Here is a 16,287-nt window from a genome sequence, read left to right on the forward strand (position 1 = left end):
ATGTAGAGTAACTAATCACATTGACTTAAGCTTTGCACTTCTGGAAAGTACAAGTACCTGAAATCTGTACTTGAGTATTTCCATTTTTATTCTCCTTTATACTTTACTTAATAATCACCTTTCAAAGAAAATAAAATGACATTTAAAAGCTTTAATACAACATAGATTGTTAAAGAATGAGACGGTTGTTACCCAAATAAACTATCAAATATTTCTCAGATATATTTAAGGGGCCCTATTTGGATCATTTTCAGAAAGCTCTTTATTTTCCTCACGCTCCCTCTGCTGTAGCACCCTCTGTCTGAAACCAGAGCCCATTCTGCTCTGATTGGTTAGCTGGCTGGTTCTGTTGTGATTGGTGAACAGCTAAGAGATGTCCAATAGACTTAAAACTAGATCCTTAAAACAGCAAAAAGCTACAGCAGCAATGTGTTTCTTCTAAACATGTTTGTATTGGTACTTTTAATTAGGGATGCACCGAATATTCGGCCACCGAAAATTATCGGCCGAAAATGGTTAAAAAGGCCCTTTCGGCTTTCGGCCGAAAGGGTTTTAGCACCGAAAAAATATCACCGAATGTCAGAACAGGCTTGCGTTGGTAATCTAACGTGTTGTTGTGATGACGTAATAAAGACGCGGCGACCATGCTCGCGGCTGGCTCACAGGGGGGGGAACATTGACCTTTGTCATCGAGATTGCCCTGAGCCTTTAACAAATCGTATTAAATAATCTGATGACAGACTGTAAACAGAATAGCTGAAATTTTAACAAACTAAATAACTCAGTTACCTCTAATCATTAGCCCATGTTTGTATCATGTAGTTAACTCCGTGTGTTGCTGCTAGCATACATAACACCTGACGTGGAAACGTTACTCGTGGATGGTGCTACAGAGCTGCTAGAAAGACGGTCGAACCCGGTACATTCCTCCGTCTGCATGCGGTGCACTTTTGCTAAATGTTTAGACAAATTGCTCGTGCTTACATGCTAAACTCTTATTGCACTTATGGTAACAAGTATTCTCCACATCGAGACGGGTAAAGTTTAACCACACCTCGGAGCGCGTTCTCTCCGCCATCTCCGCAGTGTGCTCTGCATGTAGCAGCTGCGTGTGTGTAAACTGCCCCGCCCCCTCGCACACAGACGGGAGAGAGATCTCGTCTGATCGAAAATACATCATAGACGCATTTGTTGTCTTTGCATATTAGAAACGAGTTGGCGACACTAAGACTGCGATATAATGTTTTTTTAGCAATAATACATGACATATATAAATGTACTGTATGCATTCAAAAGTGCTGAATAAATGTTTTATGGACCCATAATAGTGATTATTATTTAAGTTAAGTTTTGCCATAATCATGTCTATTTCCATAATCAGGTAGCTGAACAACATTGGTAAAAAATGTATACATTATATATATATATTTCTATTAATCATTTTCGGCCTTTCGGCATTCGGTTTTCGGCCAACTGTTTCCTATTTTCGGAATCGGTTTCGGCCAAGAATTTCCCATTCGGTGCACCCCTACTTTTAATTAGATTGCAGGTGTGAGTACTTCTTCCACCACTGGTCAAACTTTGAAACTGCTTTGTTGTCTTTTGTCTTACATTTTGAAGCTGTTCTTCCAACAAGTCGGTTACTTTAACGTTGCCATCTCACCTTTTAGAACACATTTTAGTTTTGAAAGCACTGAAAATAAAATGCCTGACTCCTCACTTTGCTTGACACGCCTCTTGTCATGTTGTATAATTGTCTTGTCATTTTCTGTGTTGGTTATAGTGATTTCATTTCATATGATACAGATATCTGCAGAGCTCTTTGATCTAAAGTGCTCTCTAACTGCTGCTAACATGCATGGGACTCTTTTACCAACAACAACAACGACAACAATGTGATTAAAATGTGTCCCTCTGTGTTTTGTCCCAGTCTGCAGGTTGCATGGTAATCTGGATTTGATGCATGGCAGTTGCATGACCGCAGTAGGTCTTGTTGCGGGACTAAGCACACAGCTGCAGCCATGGCACAAACCATGCACGTGAATGGCAATGGCTCAGGTAAACATCCCTTTTGATACAATATTTTACCATTTGAGCTTCCACTTTCTTTGGATTTTAATTGTGCATGTATTGAAGATGTTGGATGTCCATTTGTTTTTCTTTGTGTTTTATATCTACTTTTTGTTTTTTGCACATGCGTGTTGTTTATCAGACTGACTAGTTGCTGTTGTTTTGTAGAAGGATTCTCTGCTGCCTCATGCTCAACATGTGCTCATCCCTACTAAAATAAAGATGGCCGTATGAGGATACAATGGGGCTAAATGTAGATATAGGCGTTCAGTTTCAGGCTTGTGTCAGACATGTATATTTAACTGCTGAGCTCCTGCATCACATCTGCCTCTGTCTTACGTTACACAGAGGGTAGGCTTTCCATCCTTGCAACGTAGAAAAATACTTTATTTTTACCTAAAGTTAATGAGTTCTTATCATTATTATCATGTCATTAAAGTGGTACACATATTTTATGAAATGTTTAAGTTTTTAGCATCTTGCCATCACATTACATAAAAAGTTGAACACTTAGTCATATTCTTCTGATATTTACACACATTTGTATTACTCTAGCAACAGCACATTTTAATTTGTGCTGTGTGTATTTGTGGACATAACATTTTTATGGGCCTTGGACATACTGTTAATCCTAATCAGGGGGTCCGCGGGGTCTTAAAAAGTATTTAAAAGTTGATAAATCAATTTAGCGAAAATTTAGGCTATTAAAAAGTATTAAACGGCATTTTCCAAGGCATTACATTTTGTAGCTTGTTTTCAATAAGTATATGAATTGTCCAAAGAGGTTGTATTCTACAGTGTGCCTGAATGTAATCATTGCATAGGTGTGTAGTGTGATTCTGTGTAGTTTATTTATGGCATCCCGTTTGGTTTGACGTCATCTGAACAGGACATCGCACGCTCAATCGGATCTGCTTGATCCGTTTGAGCTGGTTGTTAAACAACATCGTTATGGGGAAATGCAAGTCTGCGTCCAAATGGTTGGAAGATAAGGAGGAAGGACAATCAATACTGTAGATCAGGGGTGCCCAACCTTTTTTGAACCGAGAGCTACTTTTAAAGTTGCCAGTCTGCCGAGATCTACCAGTCCAAATAGAGAGGCGTAGCCATTACTGACAGCCTACTGCCAGGTAAATACACACTTCTACCTGTATAAAACTGACCTTTGTACGATGAATACTTCATAAAATACTGCAGATCCTTTATCTTACCTCTTTCTAATCTACACACATACAAGTATTTAACTGAAGTTACACAACAGTGTTGTTGATACAGAGTTGGAGTTTATTCACACGTCACTACAGTGGGTAATGTTTTCAAGAAACATTGAACAGTGCTGCCACATATGACACAGGAAAAAAGAAAAGACTCTGAACTCTTTCTTTGCCATTATATAAAAATAGTGTTGCTACAAAAGTATAAATTAGGCTTACTAATAAGACAACTCAGATCTGAAGCTACACAGGAATCTGCTGCCAAAGTGCAATAAAAAAGACAAAATTAATAGAATCAAACCCTTTTTTGTTGCATTTTAGTAGATTATAAAAAGAAATGATGAGATGAGACAGATGGACTTTGAATTGGAATAGATACAAAAATAATCATCCTCCCACTCGGAGTGAAAATTATATATTTTGGGCTTTTTTGCTTCTGCCGTAATTGCGGTCTTGTGTGTGTGCGGACTGTCACTCCTGTTGACACGGACAACGTCAGCGAAATAGTGCCAACTGCCCACCAGCCACGCCCCGACACATGGGGTCACGCCGGCCAATCACAAAGCTTTGATGCGTTCAAGTGCATTATTCTGGCACAGGAAGATTATGTTACAGGACATTAACGATAAAACAGAATGTTGTTGTTCTATTTTTAGAGACATCTCGCGATCGACTGGGAATCTCCCCGCGATCGACCGGTCGATCGCGATCGACTGGTTGGGCACCCCTGCTGTATATAGTCAATGTGAGGTAAAGTGTGTCGCCAATGTAACCGGTTAAAACTCAAAGTGGCGATGAGGTCTTAAAATGTATGGAAAGGGTCTTAAAAAAGGTCTTACATTTGACTTCAGGATTCCTGCATATACTCTGCTATCTGACAGTGGACACATTTATTTGCTCCTCTGGAAGTTATTTTCTCATCCCTTCATGTTTCTGTAACACACCGAGGTGTTCATGAGGATTTCCACACTTCAGTGTGAAGCTGTCAGTTCCGAACACACACACACACACACACACACACACACACACACACACACACACACACACACACACACACACACACACACACCTGTAGACGACTCACATTCCTGTCGGGACTAACAGGAGAGAGTGAAGCTTCTTATTTCCCAAATCCCTTCAGGAATGCTCAGCATGCAGGACAGATGCTTTCAGGACAATCTGCCACCTCCACGTAAACATGACTTTGAGATATGATCCTCTTTTTTTACCATGCAGAATATTCAAGAAAGATGTTAAATTGACTTCAAAGGCTAGGTTACCACCATCTACCTTTTTATTGATCAATTGTAACTTTAAGTATGTTAAAAAGGCTGAGGAATGCTACACTACCACTGATAGCCCCCCACCCCCCGCTGAAAAAGTAAAAATATCTTCTCTGTAGTGTTGGCTGTTAACATGCCAACGTGGTCGCCTGCTGCCCAGAAAGAATTTGAAGAAAACGGTGAAACTCAACCTGTTGTTGTAGAGATGCTCCTGCTGTAGCGGATTAGGGGATCTTGTATTCGCCGTGATATCTTGAGAAAACTGACATTGTTTTCTCTGCAGCCAGAATATGACTTTATTAACTCTCTTTAAGGGACACTTGTTAAATCACTGATTAAACACATGCAGTTTAGCCTTTATTCTACTCGGCATGTAAAACATGTATATATTGTCTTCTGTTCCTCTGGGGGAGCTTTAGGAAGCTGTTCTATCAGCTTGAGCTACAGACTTTAGTGGGGAGTCTTATCTGCTTCTAACTGTGAAGAAGTGCCCAACACACAATACAATAGCCTTTAGTTTTAAGCCAGTTTGCTTTGCATTTAGGCTCTCTCAGATGACTGGATGCTGTCCTCAGAACTATTTAGCTGGTAATCGGTATAAAACATTAGTGATCATTAGACAAATATCCCTCATACTGACCATTTTTAAGACAATTACAGAATGATGATGAACTGAAGTTATATTTTTGTCCACTGCCAAAAAAAAACAAACATCTTCCCTCATGCAGGGTAGTCGTTGCTCAGAGCAGAGATTACAGCCTAGGCCTGAAAGGAATGCAAGCAGTCTGCTGAGGACAGAGCGCAGCGGTCTGAATTTTTCTGACGGGTCGACCCCCGACTGCTTATTCAAACCCACTGAAGTGGTTTTGTTTCCTCAGAGGGGACAGTTACCCAGCTGCTACTTGAAACCCCCATGGTACTGTTTTCTTGCTGTGGCCCATCAGTCACTTTCCTATTATGTGTTTGTATAAGTGCTGCTTGCTTATAATTACAGTAGTGCCAAAGGGGCACAGCACTGTCTTTGTAAACTAAACCGAATAATGGTTTGTTTTATTCACTAGACACAGCAGTTTTGCTGAATACATGTTTAACTGATTTGTTTACATGTGACTGTAACTTAGTGTGCACTAATTACAATAGTGCACTTCACAAATCATCTAGTTTAGTCTGAAGAACAACATGGGATAGCCTTATTTATATACATATATTGCATGAAACTTCCAATTAGCATATTTTATATAAACTGAATGAATCCTCCTACAAGTCTCTCTAAAGCTCAGTAATTACCCCAAAACTAAGTGTACATTTAACATGTTGTAGTTTTGTGTGCCAGATGTTGTTGTTCTGTCTTTTTGTTCAATAAAATGGTCGATTAGAGTAAGTAAAACATTTAATTGTTGGGCAATTTGCTACAACAGCCATTTTTAGCTGGTCAGTCCAACACTCTGGTTTATGACCAAACACCTTCAGAACTAATGACTTCAGCAAGGGCTTATGTTGGCATGCTAACACACTTTCAGTATACCTGCTACAACCTGCAGATGTTTAGCATTGCCATTGTAATAGCTTTAACATGATGTCAGCATTTTGCCTCGAATGCTCCAACTTGTTGACTTTTAGTCCTGTAAAAATAATGTTTAGCAAAAAACAAATGCCCGTTTTGATGCATTGAAAAATGAAAATGTGGTAAAACATGATTTATTTTGCACCTCCAGTCTGTTTTTAGGGGTTGTTTGAATGCAATGTGTTTTGTAGATGGGAAGAGTGTTCCACTATTTATGCAGAAGCATTTATGGAAGTTATGGCGGTGATAACATTAACTGGTTTGATGTAAAATATATAATATGGAACTTCTAGACGGTCATATTCTCAGGTTTTCATTGCTTTATATTATTTCAGATCCGTTGACTTGAAAGAACCCAGTCTGCTAACCCAGTCTCTTGATTGTTTTGCTTGACCATCTATGAGGGAAGAATTGGGCAAAGTTTTCCAAACTGCCTCGATGTTTGCAGAGGAGGGCCAAACATTTCCTTCCTGCTGCATCATCATGTACGGAGTTAAGTTGTTGAATTTGGCAGCAGAGTCTTGCACGGCCCTGTGACTTTCTAGAAGAAGTAATATATCACAGCCAGCGCCTCTGCTCTGCTCCGTTTGGAAAGGGCAGGAATGTGCAGCTTTAACGCACGTATCGTCCTTTTTGACTTGTTTCCTGTTTTTTATATAGCCAATGTATCTCGCTGTTCCTGCTGCACTATGAGGCGTTGATGAAACGTTGGCTCTACTTTTTCTTGAGTAATTAGGCGTATAGAGCTCGCAGGCAGAGCCAGGAAATACCAGGCTGGTTGTATGAGAAAAAGTGTGTGTGTGTGCAGCCACCAGAGTCCCCTCCCCAGGCATTGCATAATGCTTTGCTCTCACTCACTTTATTGCAGTGGGTGTGTGAGTACCACACTGTATTCATTATTCCACTCTGCAGCTGTGTGTATGAGCGCCACTCAGTTTAACTTTAGTCTCCATCTGATGAGTTTTTGCCATTTGAGGCCATATCTTGATGAAATCTGTTCTTAAGGGCAGTTTACTGTTGTCACAATAAGTTTTGTGCCAAAAGGAAGAACAAAATCGACCGATAAATCGGCTAAATATTGAAGCATCAACTCCACCATTGTTCTTCCAACAGATATGTCCTCATTTGGTGTTTTGATTCTAGTCTGTCTCCCTTAAGTCATGATTTGTGTACTCTATTCAGTAACCCGCATGGATGCTTGTATTGGACTCTCCAAAAACTCTTATCATGCAGACAAGTAGAATAACTAGAGAAGGTAACAAGCAGTTAAATGTGTATATAATGGCACAGTTTTGCCTGTATAATAAGCATGTTTTGTATTTTAGGAGGATGTAAAGTCCGAAGATGCAGCATGGTTTTTAGTAGGGCTGTGCAATTAATCGTATTTTAATCGCGATTACGATTATGGCTTGCGACGATTAGGAAAACAGCATAATTGACAAAATACGATTATTTTGCTGGGTGCGCTTTCGCCCCTCCCTAAAAGCCCACTCGGCCACGTGGGAGTGACATGTGTTGTGAGTGTTCAGCGCAAGCGAAGATGTCAGAACAAGAGCAGCAACTAGTTAAAAAGAAGGGTCGCGGGGAGATTCCCAGTCGATCGCGAGATGTGTCTAAAAATAGAACAACAATATTCTGTTTTATCGTTAATGTCCTGTAACATAATGTTCCCGTGCCAGAATAATGCACTTGAACGCATCAAAGCTTTGTGATTGGCCGGCCTCACCCCATATGTCCGGGCGTGGCTGGTGAGCAGTGCACTAGTTCGCTGACGTTGTCCGTGTCAACAGCATGGATGGTCAACAGGAGTGACATTCCGCACACACACAAGACCGCAATTATGGCAGAAGCAAAAAAGCCCAAAATATATAATTTTCACTCCAAGTGGGAGGATCATTATTTTTGTATCTATTCCAATTCAAAGTCCATCTGTCTCATCTGCAATGCGAGCGTGGCTTTATCGAAGAAGGGTAATTTAGGAGCGGCATTTCAAAACAGTGCACAAACGCTACGAGACGGAATTCCCTCCTAATTCTGCCCTACGCTCCAAAAGGGGAGGGGCCTGAAAGGACAGCTAAATGCACAGCAGTCCATTTTCACCAGGCCCAACAACAAGAGCAAGGCTGCTCCCAGAGCATCTTATCGTGTCAGTCACGTTCTTGCGAAACACATGAAGTCTTTCGAAGACGGCGAAGTTATGAAAGAAGCTTTCCTGGAGGCTGCGACGCGCTTTTGTGGGACAGTAGCATTTCAACAGGTTTTTGATATAATAAAAACTCAATTTAGATACCGTTATTAATCTGCTGTAAGTTTTAGTTTGTTTGAATTTATTCATGATAATTATTGTACAAAATGGTATAAGAATGCAAACATTAAGATCTGTTCTGTTTAAATTGATTATAGTCTATCAGTTCAGAAACTAGTGTTGCTTGCATCCTATTTTAAAGGCATTTATTTGTATACTCTAATAAAATGCAACAAAAAATGGGTTTGATTCTATTAATGTTGTCTTTTTTATTGCACTGTTGCTGCAGCAGATTACTGTGTAGCTTCAGATCTGAGTTGTCTTATTAGTAAGCCTAATTTATACTTTTGTAGCAACACTATTTTTATATAATGGCAAAGAAAGGGTTCTTCAGAGTCTTTTCTTTTTTTCCTGTGTCATATGTGGCAGCACTGCCACAAGTTCCTCTTCAGAGAGGGTCTTCAGTACAGGTGGCAATATTGTCACCTGCCTGCGCTCATCTCTGAAACCAGACCATGTAAACAGGCTGGTATTTCTTGCAAAAAATCTTTAAGAGATGACATGAGCAGCCCTACCAGCATTTGCCATGGTGGCCTAAACATTTTTATTTGGTCTTAAATTGTAGTTCAACATTTATTTCCTGTTACTTCTGGACCATGACGGTTGGCCAGCCTTCAACGTTTAACTGAGTGGAATATGTTGAATATGTTTTACCAAAATGTTGGCTATATGTTAAGGAGTTTTCAGTAGGTTGTGACAGTGCACTGCAACATATTTGATTTCATTTATTTTGGTCTAATTTATTTTTATTTATCATATTAATAATATATGTTTAGTATGGTTTTGGAAGTGCGCTCCAACACATTTATTGATCTTGTTTATTGGTAAAATATTATTTGTTTTAAAGTTCAATAAATGGTCAATGAATAATCGTCAAAATAATCGTGATATCAATTATTGACCAAATAATCGTGATTATGATTTTTGCCATAATCGCACAGCCCTAGTTTGTAGTATCTAAACCAAAAGAAAGATACAGATTTCTATGCACCGGTTTGGTAACAAGAACTTGCAGACACATTTAGAACAGTATTTTCAATTGCGCTGTCTCTGGGCACACTGCCGATGTTAAAAGGCTTTCGGTAGATCTAAATGTAGCTTTTTACAAGTGCAAAATAAGCCCAAGCCCTGGTTTTATATTTTTCCTCACATATTTGAACAACAATGCCCAAAGAAAGTTGGCTTTCATTGCAGTGTTTGAGAGCAAACACAGGGAGAGTTCATGCTCTTAAATGTATTGAAAAGAGAGTTTGAGAGTATTTTCATGTACCGTACAGCATTTCATGAGAAGCAACAAATGCTTGAAGGGAATTTACGATCACTTATCTGGTGAATGTAGATCAAAATGTAGTGTGAATAATAGACCGTGCTTTGTTTCGGATATCACATTTTAAATGACTTTTTAGTAGAAATACTCTGTGGAAGACATGCAAGAAGTAGCTGCTGAAAACATGCGTGTGAACTTTAACAGCCACATTTTCTTTGACGATCACCTGAGAGCTTTGAGGAATAAATGTACCGCTAACGTTAAATAATGAGGCTGAAATACTTTAATATCCCATCTGAGATAAGTAGAGCAGTGTTGGTAAGCTGTGTATGAAGTTGTTGACTTGTATAATATTTAGTTCACTCATTTAAAAAGTCTCTGTTCGGTATTTTCCCCAGCTTGTTTGTTAACAAAACCGGTATAAAAAGCAACTAACCAGGTTAGCAACTTACTCTTTATTGATCAGTCTGTCAATACATCGATTATCCATGGGCAAAATAGCTTCCTAGGTGTGGCAAAAAAGAATGTGGTTAAAAATGTAATCAGATCTTTTATGTAGTAAAAAATACGCAATGTCTTGCATTCAAAGTCTTTACTCAGTAAATATATACTATTGGGATCAAAACACACTTTAAGTACACAAAACACACTAATTATGTAGAAAGGCTGTTTCAGAATCATATATATTGAATTACTGTGGAAACATTTGCTGATGAACCTTGGGAAATGATTTAAAGATATCACATTTTATTTCTCACAAAAATAGTAACCGTTTTTGAATGGAGGAAAGTCAAGTGTGCCACTTGGCACTGCTGCCTGTCTTACTGCTGTGTAATCCCTGGGAAATGGACAATGTAACAGCTGCTGATACCAGGAGCAGACTCCAGGGCTCTCATCCCCTCACTAAAGCTGACCCTTTCAGTTGTCCCGTGTTGATGAAGTCATCGCTCAGCTGTTCGGGGTCTTGTTGGTACCAGAGGACCGCCTGTCACTCCTGTGACGTGGGCGCTCAGCAACTCGTGCCGGGAGGGTTGAGGGACCACCAGACAGCACAAGCCTGTGACTGTGCTGCCTCACATAGTATTTATACCTGACAAAAAAGCAGGAAGTGTATTTCACATCCGTCTAGAAGTAAACAATCCTGGCGCTTTGCCCCAAGGAGTACACTTAAGCTTCCTCAATGTTTATAAAAATAAAGACAAACCTTGTTTTCACACAAGCTGGCATTAATAGTCATACAAATTGAGATTACTTTAGATTAAATTACTTTTAAGATTACATATTTTTTATTTTTGACTGAACCATTAGTTAATTATTATTTGTTTTCCTATAGAATGTAATACATTAATAAACAACCTTTATCTTCTACAATCCAATGTGATACATTGCTTGTTAGTAAGTACCAAACTTGCAAATAAGAGAAAGTAACAATCCAGTGAGGATGTGTTCTGCAGGTTATAAACCAGAGTATATAAGTTTGACATGTAGCTGAGCTATTTGTCTTTACAACAGGCTGTTATTGTCATGAGTTCACCTCCCCTCCAACTGAATAACAGCACTCTTACTTGGATAGGGAAGTGCTGGGCTCGGAGCTTCACAGGATTGGAGGAGGCAGCTGTCCAATAGTGCGGCAGAGCAGAGCTGTGCCTTAGTTTACACCAATAGTGGAACATTTCTCGCCCCCTTTACGGAGAGAGCATTGAGAGAGTGCACAGAGTGAGAAGAAACAGCAGTTCTGTTAAATCTTGTCCAGAGAGGAGAAGTGAAGAAGAAGGAAAAGTAAAAAAAATGGAGAGAGTTCTGCTTGTCTGAGGTGAGTGCAGTTTGAACAACAAGGCATTGGGGTTTTAGCAGTAGGCTTAAGGCTTGTAATTCACTATCTCTTTTAGTTGAATGGAACGGATTGACAAGGACAAGAAGTAGCCTACTGGAGAGAAAGAGCCGGGCTGTTTATTTCCAGCCTGTGTTTGCTTTAGTCAGTGAGAGTTCCAGGCATACCAAGAACAAGACGCTGCATTTAGCCAGTCCAGTGTGAATGTAGTGGAGTCTGTTAATGGCCTGGAAAGCTGACTGGCACTTTAGACTTTATCTGACGGTGGAGTTTGGACTTTAAGTTGCTTTGTCAGATCTGTACAAAGTGTATGAACTAAAGAAATCAATTGTAATTTATTTTTACTTCTGTCTTGAAACTGTGCTAAACATTTGAAAGTGATATAGTTTATGTGTCTGGAAAAGCTCTAATGTTGACACCGTTGGATTTTGGACCCCAAAGTATTGACATTGTCTGTTCAGCTGACCCCTTAGGCTCTTCTCTTATATAAGCTTTGTAAACGACACTCAAAATGTCGTAAGCTTTCTACAAACCTCATCAGACTAAATTAAAAAAAGGAAAACCAACATTTGTTTTAGTTTTTTTGAAGTTTACTACTCTACTTGCTGTTTGGTGTTTGCTTCACATAGTTGCATCTCATAGTTTTGGGCTGACTTAAAGCACCCCCTTGCCAAAATGATTATCACTCATGCTTTTAAAGCAGGGATGTGAATAACTTCAGACGTGTTTGTGCTTGCACTGTGAAATTATGGCAATTGTTAGTGGCCGAGGAAACGCTTTGCCTGACACACGAGTTGTTTCAGTGCAAACACTGCATCCTTTGGAAATTCTTGTGATGGTTTCTTTTTTTATAGATAGAGATGTTTTGTTTTCCAAAAATCTGAACAATCTACTAATTTGTTGGCCTTTTGCTCTCCGTTTCAGAAAGAGGACAAAGATGCCCAAGCACAGAGACCGAGAAGGACTCTGTGGCCCCCTACTATGTTGAAACTCCCTATGGTTATCAGCTAGACCTTGACTTCCTCAAATATGTCGATGACATTGAGAGGGGCAACACCATTAGGAAGCTGAGTATCCAGAGGAAGCCGAAAGTGGCCAAACCCTTGGCGGTGCCTCGGGGCAGCACTGGTGGGGGCAGCACCCAGGCTGAATGGACCTCCACGGACTCCCTTTCCTCGTCCAACAGCGACGGCAAGCAGTCCCCAGTCTTCTTCAACTCCAGGCCCCAGGTCACTGCACCGCTCACCCCAACCTTCTCCAGAGCAACTTGTGAAGTCCCCCTGCAGCAATCTTATTTGGGCATCACAGATCAGAAGCTGTTACTGCCACCTCCTTCGCCAAGGTTTGCCCCTCGTCACAACCCCCAGGTGGAAAAAACCCTCATGGAGACGCGATTTCGTCTTGAGCAGGAGCGTCTGCTCATGCAGCCGCACAGCGATCCTCCGATGCCGCGCCGCCGTCTCGCCAGCTTCGGTGGCATGGGATCCAACAGCTCGCTTTCCTCTTACTCAGGCTCCATTGCCACAAGCCAAATCTCTCCCAGCACCCATCATCCTCTCCCCATCAACGGAAACTTCCCCAATGGAGATTATAATAACTACTACACGCAATCCATGGGCAGCTCCATTCGCCACAGCCCCATGAGCTCCGGCATGGCCACGCCTGTGACAAACGTCAGCCCATTACACCTACAACAAATCCGGGAGCAGATGGTTGTGGCCTTAAAGAAGCTAAAGGAGCTAGAGGAGCAGGTTAAAACCATTCCTATCTTACAGGTTAAGATTGCTGTTCTTCAGGAAGAGAAAAGACAATTGGCTGCTCAGTCCAAAAATCCAGGTCCTGGTGGCTTTCGCAAGCGCTCCTACAGTGTAGGCAGCGCTGACCAAATGGAGAACCCGGGACTCATCCAAAAGGAAACGGAGTTGCACATCATGGAGCCTGAAGCCCAGGAACAAAGCGCTCAGCGGCTGGAGGAGTTCAGACGTCTGGCTTCTGAGGTCCAAGCTCTGGAGAAGACAACCCTGGATAATAATATAACTGAAATTCAGCCTCATAAGCTCAAGCAAAGCAAGTCCATTGGCATAGTTACTGATGAAAATATGAACAACCTTCCTCTCAGTCGGAGGACAAATGCACATTGTTTCCAGGATGTCGGAGTATCAACGGAGCCGCAGGAAATGCGCAGTGCTGCTGTTGGCGTGACCGAGGCCATGCTGGGCATGACCAGTGAAGCTGAAAGGGAGATCGAGCTCCAGCAGCAGACCATCGAATCACTGAAGGAGAAGATCTACCGCCTGGAGGTGCAGCTGAAAGAAAGTACTCACCAAATAGAAATGGGGAAGCTTAAACTGGAGCTCCAAGCGGCCGGTGGGTCCAACAAGAAGAAAGCGGACAAAGGTTCGATGGCCAGGCCAGAGATGTACAACGCGTGTGTGGAGGCCAAAGTCCAGATGCGCAGCCAGGGAGTGGGTGACCATCTGGAGCTCAGTAATGCAAACACAGCTAGAACTCTACAAACCCACACTATAGGAGTGTCCTGTCAACTCAGTGTGCAGAGTGTTGCCACAGGCCCAGAGATCCCCATGGACCGGTGGGTGGTGCGTGAGAGTGTGGAGGTAAAAGACAAATGTGTCGGGAGATGGGTGGAGACCTGCCACCAGCTAGTTGGCGTGGAGATGAATGTTTGCGAGGTGGGTGTTAACACGGAGGAATCAGTAGATAGCTTGGCTCTCTGTAAACCCATGACGGAGTTGAGCAAAGAGTCGAGGTCCGTCGGCTGTGGGGATTGTTCAGTAGATGTGATCGTTAGTCCCATTAAGACGCTGGTGTCGCAAGGAACAGACCCAGATTACTTGCTCAAAGTGGACTCTGGTGTCATGGCCGCTCCTGAGTCAGCAACTCAGCAGACCAATACTGAGACGGAAGTAGTGAGCAAATCCACCAATACAAAGACAGCTGTCCTGACCGACTCTTTCACTGATATGGGGTTGATCACATGTGACAAAAACACCAACACGACTGTGTATGAGACGAGGACAGTTGCTGCCGGGGAGGGTCTAATCAAAGATGTTCACTCAACGGTAAAGATGCGCTCAGTTGCTGTTGGAACCACCACGGACGAGGAGTCATTTGTTGGCCGATCGAGCTCTACTAAAACCAAAGAATTTGGGGTTGGACCAGTTAGCATCCATGAAAACTTCTTGGTTGGATTAAAAACGAGGAACATTGCATGCGGCCCATCCCAGGGACCTGAATGTGTCACGAGCAGCAGCAAAGAGACTGCAGAGGTGGAGACTGAGGCTGCACCACCGCAAGCTCAGGCCCAGGGGGGCGCCGGACTGGACCATTACATCGAGAGGGTTCAGCATCTGTTACAGGAGCAACAGATGCTGCTGGCGGAGAACTACAGCGAGCTTGCTGACGCTTTTGGTCAGCCCCAATCCCAGTTTGGATCCATCAACAGTCAGCTGGTCAGCACGCTCTCGTCCATCAACGTGGTGATGAAGCATGGAAGCGCAGAGGACATCCTCAAGCAGCAGTCGGACTCTGTGAACTCGAATGAAGGTGAGTGGTTAACTGCATTGGGCTCAGAGGATGCTAATGGCTCCAAATACTCAAATATTTTGCATAAATATAAATAGTTATTGTGATAATTGGGTGGAATCCAGAAGGATACTAGATCAAACTAGTTACATAGTTTTGTCTCTTTGATTACAATTAAACATGTTTAGGTTATACATGTATAGTAAGCTTAGAAACTAAACGTTGTTTAGTAGCATTCTGTGGTGTGCACTGTGTTTTCGGGAAAGAGCGATTACTCCTGAGTAAAACATCTCTATTACACTTAAGTACCTCTTAAGTGTTTTTAAATATAGAAGCACTTAAAGTTGCCTGTGGAGTTTTCTTGTAAAGAAACTAAAGTTACAACGGTTTTAATCATTTATATACACTTTTGTTTACATTAAACTAGCCCACAGTGTTCTTCTTCTCCATTTATTGTTGCATTTCTTGGCTAATGACGCCCTTATTAAAAAGGGAGCCTTTTTTAACAGAAATCCAAAACGTGGCTGAATCTAGCGCCATTAGAAATATATATATATATGGCAGTCAAATAATGAAATGTTTTGTGGTCTTTAATAAAGCAAATAAAATCGGAATGAATAGAAAACTAAAATGGAATAAAATACTTCCAATAATATAAAAATACAATTTCCAATTTGCCTTAAAACGTTTTGCTCTAATTTCATGTATGAAATAAATGCATGTATTGCAAGGCTGTCGTAGGAAAATAAGCATAAGTCTAGATAATGTACTGACAAATTAGGATGTAGTTCAGCACAGTCTCCGCTGTCGAGGCTCTAGTCTGAAGTAGAAGAGCTTTGTGGAGCGTTCACACACCGTCTACAGAGAACCCTGATTGGATTGGACAGGCTAAGTTATCTCTGACCCTGAAATATGCGGCGGGGGATTTGGACGTGACCCAACAATGAGCTCATTTCTTTTTGGGAACCAGTCAACGCGCCTCCAATCGTTCTCTTGTTGTTTTTGCAGGCCGCTCCGCCCTCACTAACACCTCACTGTTGTTGCTGATTCATGGCTCCTTCTGAGTTACATAACATGCATTCATGCTGGCGGGCACAGGAACGCGAGGTGATTGTCTTGTGTTGTATGAGGGCTGTTTTGGAATGTAGGAGGACTAAACAGACATGGTTTCTGGTCACGTAAATTATTTTTGGTTAATTGTGTTCAGTGC

The 16,287-nt window shown here is 41.5% G+C and overlaps 1 protein-coding gene across 2 annotated transcripts in view; it reads left to right on the plus strand.

The window, feature by feature from the left end:
- The window catches only part of kank1a (KN motif and ankyrin repeat domains 1a), a 74,832-nt gene that overhangs the window by 46,398 nt on the left and 12,147 nt on the right, over positions 1 to 16,287 (plus strand). The window contains exons 2-3 of one of the 2 annotated variants that reach the window (XM_034216695.1): positions 1,931 to 2,058; positions 12,459 to 15,098. In XM_034216695.1, the coding sequence (XP_034072586.1) occupies positions 2,022 to 2,058; positions 12,459 to 15,098 (2,677 nt within the window). In that variant the 5' untranslated portion in view covers positions 1,931 to 2,021. Of the gene's footprint in view, positions 1 to 1,930; positions 2,059 to 11,283; positions 11,517 to 12,458; positions 15,099 to 16,287 lie in introns of those variants that run through there. The other variant, XM_034216696.1, reaches the window with a different exon arrangement.

This window comes from Gymnodraco acuticeps, unplaced genomic scaffold (genome assembly GCF_902827175.1).
Source record: "Gymnodraco acuticeps unplaced genomic scaffold, fGymAcu1.1, whole genome shotgun sequence".
NCBI lineage: Eukaryota > Metazoa > Chordata > Actinopteri > Perciformes > Bathydraconidae > Gymnodraco > Gymnodraco acuticeps.